We start from the raw sequence: 9,004 nt of genomic DNA on the forward strand, positions 1-9,004 counted from the left end.
GATAAAAGGACTTTTGGCATATTATGTGACTTACTTCGTTAAGATGGGAGGGTAAAAACGGATGGTTTGGTGTCTGTAGAGGAGCAGGTGTGTATGACTTTACAAATACTAGCACATCATACTAAGAATTGTAGTGTTGGCGGTAGATTTTATAGGTCGGGAGAGACTATAAGTAGGTATTTCAATAGCATATTGCAAGGAATTTTGCGATTACAAGGTATCCTACTAAAAGTCCCTCAACCTGTGCCTATTGAATCTACAAACCCTAGGTGGCGATGTTTTAAGGTATGATGATAATTTTTTTTCATTTTCCCTAAGCTTTAACTCTTCATTCCCTTTGTATAAATTAACAAAAGTTTTTTTTTTTTTTAGAATTGCTTGGGAGCATTAGATGGAACATATATTGATGTGCATGTACCTGAAATTGACAAACCAAGATACCGAACAAGAAAGGGTCGAGTAGCAACTAATGTGTTAGGTGTGTGTTCAAGAGATATGTAGTTCATATATGTGTTTCCGGGGTGGGAGGGTTCGGCATCAGACTCTAGAGTGCTACATGATGCAATTACTAGGCCTAATGGTTTTAAGGTACCAGCGGGTAAGACTATTAGTTAGTCTCAACTTTGTAAGTTAGGTCTAGTTTTGTTTGTCAACTACAAAACGCTAATAAGGTCTGTTTTCTTTTATTAGGTTATTATTACCTTGTAGATGGTGGTTATACAAATGGTGAAGGATTCCTTGCACCCTATAGAGGAATACCTTATCATTTATCTGAATGGGAGGGACGAACACCTTCTAATAAGGAAGAATATTTTAACATGAAGCATTCTAAGGCAAGGAATGTAATTGAATGTTGTTTTGGCTTGCTAAAAGGAAGGTGGTCGATACTAAGGAGTCCATCTTTCTATCCGATAAGGACACAAGGTCGAATAATTACCGCTTGTTGCCTACTACACAATCTTATTAGGCAAGAGATGTCTACATATCCAATGGAGAATTTGCCAATAATAGAAGATGGACAAAATACAGAAGAATGTGAATATGTTGGTAGTGTTGAAACATCTGACCAGTGGACTGCAAAGAGGAATGCCATGGCTCAAGAAATGTATAATGAGTGGATAGCAATTAGGAACCAACAACCGAACTAGCTATATGTGTTAATGATAACATTTTATTTTAGGATTCCTTTTTATCATGTATTTGTTGGATATTAGCAAAATGATTAGATTGCTCATCAGTGAATGTTAAAACTTTTTTATTGATTAGATGGTATGCAAATTAATTGGATATTATGCAAATTGATTGGATATTATGCAAATTGATTATTTGTACTGTATTTTAGTAAATTCAAATATTTATTGTTTAGGTATGGATAACGACAATATTTTGAATGCTACTCAAGAGCCAAAAGGAAGAAGGCGTAAATGGGAAGCATTTGAGGAAGAAGTATTACTATCCGTTCCTGAGGATTTTGTTGCTCGAAAGCAACAGTGTGACACTGGTGCTTTCAAACAAGGTACTTTGACTGAAATAGCAAAAGCTGTCAATGTTTTATGTCCTCATTCCAATATAAAGGCAACTCCACATATTGAGTCAAAGTTGAAGAAATGGAAAAAAACATATAGTTTGGTCATTGACATGATAAACACAAGTGGATTTGCATGGAATGATGTCAAAAAGTGCGTTGAAGTTGACAGTGATGACGCATGGCAAACTTATGTGCAGGTTCATATCCTACTTTATTTATACATTAGTTATATTCTTACTTCTATATTTGTTACGCATGCTAAATTTTAGTTTTGCTATGTTGATATAATCTTAGAAAAATAAAGAAGCCGATGGATGGAGAAGCAAACGTTTTCCACTGTGTGATAGATTTGAATATATATTTGGAAAAGATCAGGCTACGGGTAATGTAGCCGAAACCCCTGTTGAAATGGTGGAGGAACAAAGTCATGATCAAGTTGGTGCAAGTGATATTGGAGGTGAAAATTTTGTTTCTTCAATGAACCAACAAAGCCAACAAAGCACCTCATCTGAAAATAGCCAAAGAAAGAGGAAAAGAGCTGTGGGAAGTTCAAGTGATGGAACCGAGGCAATTATCAGTAGGCTGGAAGATTTTTATGTTGAAAGTGGGAAGAAGATGCAAATGGTAACTGAAGCTTTAGTTCAAGGTACTGCAGATCATAGTGACATAGCTAACGAACTTGAAGCAATGGTTCTTTCTCCTATGGATCAAATTGATGCATTATCACTTATTTTGGAAAAACCACAAAATGTGGGAGTGTTTAGGGCAATCAAATCGGAACTCAAGAAAGTGTTCGTCCAAAGACTTTTAAGAGACAAAGCAAGCGGATGAGTATATTATGTGGTGCCTTTTGACATGGATGTATTTTATTAATCGTACAATCTTATGTTATGGCTTATAACTTAGCTTTGCACTATAAAGTATTTTGGCTAATGTTAATTAGGATTTTGTAAATTATGGATATCTACTTTGGAATGCTATACTATAGTTCACTGGCATTTTGTAAAATATCCTAGATAAAAGTTTAGTGAATGATGTTTTAAGAGTCAATCAATGGCAAAGATTGACTTGTCACAAGTATCTTCTTATGTACTTGTATTTGTTGAAGTTGCATGTATCAGGCACTATTTTTTTTCTTCTTTTGGGTGATAGAGTTTAAACCAAGCTACATTTCCAAATTAAACTCAACTATTTATAAATAGTATGTCCCAATTCTATTAGCAGGTAATAGAAACAAAACAATTGTCCTCTTTTTTTAAGATTCATAATATACATGGCAAAAATATGCTCCAACTAACCCATATCATGAGATTTGTAGCATTACTCTATTACACAATTGTAAAAATTTGTAGTCCTAGTCTAAGCAAACACAAATCTAGTGAACAATACTGTTTTTATTATCCTGCTTCTTAGTCCGACACTGCACCAAACGCTTCAGTAAGTTAGTCCAGCTTAGTTTAGTCTAAGCCAGTCCAGCTTAGTCCCTGCAGCTAGTCTAGTCCGAGACAGTCCGGCGCAACAAACGCACCCTAAAGACCTACATTAATTTATCTGTTGTATGTATATATTTGTTTTATGTGTATTGCATTTACTTGCTGGAACCTTTGACATGTAGTTTTGATTAAGTACCAAGAAAACCCGAAGTTTTTTTAAACTACACTCATGAAAATTCGAAGTTTTTCATCAAAATTTAAACCAAAACATGTGTAATATCCCATCTTTTAAAAAAAGAGTAATATGCGTGTTTGTTTGTGGGTAATTATTTTTATTTCAAATGTAATGATTTTCTTTAGGTTTCTTTATTACACTATGTTGATACAAGAACTCATACTTTTGATATGTAAACTAATCTCAAAGATCAAAGTAACATTCTTTCGCTACAAAGTTATTTAAAAACTAGCTAGTATTATTTCATATTCATATTTAATTAGAGATGTTTTCAGCTTAATTGGAGAGACAAGATTAAGGTGGAATTTTATCTAGCTGCGCACATGCATGGTAATGATTATAATCATGCTTAGTTACTAATGTTTCCAATGCTAAATGTCCAAGTGTAGCACAAGATATAAGACATGTCATTGAAGGCTTAATTGAAGATTTCATTTCTTTCTCCATACAAGAAGATGAACCAAGGGACGAAGGGGGAGCAAGAAAACAGCAATAAAAGAGAACTCTTTTTCATAGACCACTATCCCTAGGGATGACAATTCTAACCGTTAAAACTGATAATTGTGGATAATCGCTCGAATGGATTGGATACGGGTATGAAAATTCGTATATATTTTGAATATGGGGAAAACCGTAAATAATATTCGGTTATGATTTTGGATATGGTTATAGGGGTCCCCAATCTGTATCCGTCCTCGAATCCGAACCGAATTATATATAATATAATTGTATTATATAATATATATATATATATATGTATGTATATATAGGGAATTGTTATTAGCACTCCAAAAATTTCATTTGGCACTCCAAATTTTCTATAATTAGAAATAAAAATACACTTGTGAGAAGTGTAAAATGAGATTTTTGGAGTGCTAATAACAATTCCCTATATATATATATATATTATTCACCGAATCCATTATCTTGAGAATACAAAAGTTGCATTGTGTGAGTTGCATTTTGTGGGCAAGTTAAAAAGTTTTGATATGAATCAAAATTTATGAGAATTCAAACCAATAGTGCTTATGGGAGATATCAAAGATCAACCAACATTATCAATGTTTAGCTTTAATTTTTATGCTCCACAAGATCCATCCATTAAATCATTTCATGCATTAAATATTTAATAATGAAATTAATATTTACGAAATTATTATGCGTCAATTGAACGAGTATATTTTTTGTATTTACGAAGATGGATATAACCATTAACCGATGGGGAATCCGTTATCTGGTGGGTATGGTTATGAATAATACCCGATGATTAATTGGCGGTTATAGATATGGTTAATTTTCGTGGTTATAAGAATGGATATAACATTTTTGTCTCCAAACTGAACCGTTGCTAGCCCTAACCATCCCCATCATCCATTTCTTTTACCTTATGTAAGGGCATTAAGCTATCGAAAAGAAATAGAAATACTTATATAGTGAATAGAAATACAAATACAAATACCATCTCAGTGGACGTAGCTGATTTGGTGAACCACTTAAATCTCCATGTTCGTTTTCTAATTGCAGTATTTTCAAGCTCTAAATATTTAAGCCCATTTCAAACTCTAAACAGAATTTCAGTTGAGCAAACCATTTATTAATAGAATACTGAGTTTTAATTAGAAACCAACTATAACTTATACATAAATGATCCAGACATTCAACACCCATTTTTCTTCATCTTCCCACCGGTGTCTGATCACCACCGCGATGCAGCAGTAGCAACTTTGGTTTTGGCCAGTCACCCGCACCAATGGAAGTCATGGTAGACGAGACAGCGGATGACGCCATGGCTAAGCCCTCAAGAGAATCATTCCATGTGCAACGACGTGCCGATCATTGTTGGATGTGGAATTGATGGAGAGGGAGATGACGAGATAGAGGCGGGGTGTTTGGTGAAGAGTGAATTGTGTAGAGAGAGAGAAGAACTAGGGGTCGGTTGTAGAAAAGGGAGGAGATTAGTACTCATAAAATAAAAAGGTTAAGCAGTGGATTTGAGGGAATTGGTTAGATGCTCTAGAGTGGGGTGCTGGTTTTGATTTAAGTAAGGCCATCTCTAATCGGAGAGGTACTATGTATAGCCCTCATCCATATTATAGTCTTACAAAAAATTATGTTTTAATGAATAGTGGCAAACCATATTTATATATCATCTTCAATCGTAGGGGGCTATTTTTTAGCCACCTCAATAATTTATTATTTAAGTTTGTTCTTTAATTTTATTCGTTATTTGAATTAAACTACTATATTGAAATAAGGTTTCCAGACATATTTTGAGTGTCACTTGTCACTAAATGAATAAATCTTCAGATTTCCTATCTTTATATAATTTCAATAATTTTTCAGATAGGATTTCGAGTTACACGTGTTGTTAAACTGAGTAATTCTCCAAATTTCGTATCTTTATGTAATCTTAATAATCTTTCGCATATGATTTTCTAGTGTCACGTGTCGAGATGTAATTGGTTATGCAAATTGAAGATGTGGCCATTTGAAAAATATTGGAAAATTTTAAATTTAGATCATTGGAAGAGGTAAGAGATGAGTGTGTATGAAAAGAGTGTTTGAGGTTAATAGACTATGAAGAATTGAAATAAAATGAGGTAAGATAGTATTGAAGGATGAAAATAATGTGAGAAATGGTGTAGAAATGGTTTAGATATTTCTAATTTTTTTTTAAATTTCGTCCTTTAAAAAAAATTCAAATCCAATAACTACATGATGTCATGCTGACATCAGCTAGCTAGTGGGTCCCCTTTTTCCTTTGGCCTGGTGACACACCCTGACCGAGATCAAGGCATGCTGGTCGTCACGTGAGAGTGACGTAGTCATGTGCACAGTCTGGAAGTAATAATGATAAGAAATATATGAATAATTAAAAACCGAACTACTAGAGTGCACTACTAAACAAGAAGTGTTAGGAGTAATATACAAAAGTAAACACTCCTAATCAGAGCATAGAAAGTCTAGATGCAGTCTAGTAGGACAAATGCTAGTTATACAATACCAGGAATGTCCTACAATTATTTAGATGTGTCAAAACTGTTGAAGTCCTCGCACTCAGCAACTGCAAACTTACCTAAAACCTGGAAGGGCACAAAACAGAAAATGTGAGTGGGCAAAAACAAATGTTTTACAAAACAATATCATTTATCAACATATCTAACTCCTTGCTGTAAAACATCTATAATTTTCCCCAAAATCAAGATATAAGCATATACATAATCAGATATGAAATATATCAACTCAATTCATGCTTCACATAATCATATTCATATGTATGTCATGCCAAGATATAACAGAGTAAGCAATTCAGGTAAGAATAATTTCATAGAAATATAATATGTTAGCCGGAACCCCTGTGGTAGTCTGTACGGTTGAATTCATAGCTCAAAAGTCACTCTAGCCAGACTCACTATACGGTAACATACTGCACAATAGTCGGAACCAAACAAAATGGTCTATACGACAATAATGGGTGTAATACAATCATGCTCAATACTACTCTCACATAATAGTTGGGCAATAAATTGCTAGTCACCTACGAGTCGGAACCATAAATGAGGTCTGTACAACAAGACTGTGCACCTAAATTGGATCGCATATGGTGCGGGAGGTGACATAATAAACAGGCATGTGCCATATCTATGGCTAAATCACAATCACCCTAAGTGCAGTTTTATGAGCTCAACATTATTCAATCACATATCGCATCATCGATGATTTAAATAACGAAACACTATGTACCTGAGCACCTGAGTGTCCACAACACCACATTTATATATATAAAGCATCACATACCAATTTATACTTGAATTATAAACTTATATGCATGGCATTTATGGCATACTATCATTTAAACACATATTTCTGGGAAAATATCAAGTATATAATATATACTGAAAATCAAAAGCCCACTCACTGGTAAGTCGAAGGATCATAGCCCCCGAGTTGCCCTTGGATACGCTCGTTCTCGGGATAAGTCTCACCTATACGCGAATTAACTATAAAAACGTTATTTTAAAGCACATAGGCAAAACTAGCTAATGACTTCTCATACATAGCTCAAAATAGGTATATGAATATACCACAATGACCTACACAACCTCAGGATCATCCCCAAATTTTCAAATTAATTTTTGGACCCCTGACGGATTCTCTAACTGTTGGATTCTCTATCTACCGTTAAGAATATTCCCCGGAATATTCCGTTAAAGCCTAACGGTAACCGTTAACCCTAACTGACGGCGTTAGCATATTCCGTCAAAACTAACGGAATATTCTCCCTTCTTCTCCTGTGAGTCGTCGGTCGCCAGTGTCTGGGTAAAACTTTAAAACCACTATTTTCCTTCGTTTCTTCACCATTTTTCATGAAATTGGTACCAAAATGAAGCTAATAACATGTAGAATCACGTTATACAAGTTTCAAGGCTTACATTCTACTAGATTTTCCCCGAGAAAAGTCAATAGCTCGGCTTACCTAGAAACACGTCGATCTTAGTCTTTCGACGTCCAAATCCTTCCAACGAAGTACCCCGAGACTCGTGAGGACCTTCTTAACATTCCTATGTCCTTAGAATTCCCTGAAACACAAGATTTTACGTGTGCATGAATAGTGCATAGAATCGGGGTTAGGGTTTCTCATGTTTTCGAAGTATTCACGTCCAAACAAGGGTACCAATAGACTCAGGAGGTTACAATGAGCAAGAACCTTACCTTTAAGGCTTCGATCTGTGCCTGAAATGGGGAGTTCGAAGCTTGTCCGTACGAAGAAGGGAAAGAGAGAGAGTCTGAGAGAGATGAGAGGGTACAGGAGAGAAGAGAATGAGTGAGTGTGGTGTGTGTGTGGTCCATGTGGGTCACCAAACCAAAACCACAAATAACCTCTAAGCCTCAATATGACACACACATACACTACAGTCTCAACGTTTAAAGATAAAACCGTCCTTTCACGTCCTCGAGAATAAAATAATGCACATCTCCGAGACGGGCTGTGACAATCTCCCCACCTTATAAAATTTCGTCCTCGAAATTACACACAACAAATACATCCATTAAGAATCATAAAACAAGCGTCCATACATCTCTCTTATCCGATCTTTTGTCTCCCAAGTAGCTTTTTCCACTAAATGATTTCTCCATAATACTTTCACCAAGCGCACGGTCTTGTTCCTTAGTTCCTTATCCTTCCAATCCAAAACAGTCACTAGTTCCTCATCATAAGTTAAATCCGGATTAATTTCAAAAGGTTGAGGAGGAATCACATGTGAAGGATCTGAAATGTAATGTCGAAGCATCGAAACATGAAATACATCGTGCACCTTGGACAACTCTGAAGGCAACTTAAGCCTGTAAGCAACCTCACCGACTTATTCGGTAATCGTATATGGTCCAATGTACCTAGGACTCAACTTTCCTTTCTTTCCAAATCGTACAACACCTTTCCAAGGTGATAGCTTCAGAAATACCCAATCACCTTCATTATACTTCCGATCAGTGGCATGCTTGTCTACTAAGCTCTTTTGCTGATCTTGGGCCGCTTTCAGGTTAGACTTAATTACCTGAACATTTTGAGTAGTCACATCCACAATCTCAGGGCCCACTAAAACTCTTTCGCCAACCTCTGACCAACATAGAGGCGTACGACAAAATTTCCCATAAGTGCCTCAAATGGTGCAATACCAATACTCGAATGATAACTGTTGTTGTAGGCGAACTCCATCAAATCCAAACAATCATGCCAACTATCTCCAAACTGCAACACGGAAGATCTCAACATATCATCTAATATCTGAATAGTCCTCTCAGATT

The 9,004-nt window shown here is 35.5% G+C and overlaps 1 protein-coding gene across 1 annotated transcript; it reads left to right on the forward strand.

The window, feature by feature from the left end:
* The first annotated feature begins 1,390 nt into the window (after positions 1–1,390).
* LOC139196800 (uncharacterized) lies at positions 1,391–2,359 on the forward strand. Its single transcript, XM_070823143.1, has 3 exons — positions 1,391–1,516; positions 1,576–1,725; positions 1,823–2,359. Exons 1-3 carry the CDS (start codon positions 1,391–1,393, stop codon positions 2,357–2,359), a joined length of 813 nt encoding a protein of 270 aa, XP_070679244.1.
* Positions 2,360–9,004: the final 6,645 nt, after the last annotated feature.

The sequence above is a fragment of the Malus domestica genome, chromosome 06 (assembly GCF_042453785.1).
Source record: "Malus domestica chromosome 06, GDT2T_hap1".
NCBI classification, from domain to species: Eukaryota; Viridiplantae; Streptophyta; class Magnoliopsida; order Rosales; family Rosaceae; genus Malus; species Malus domestica.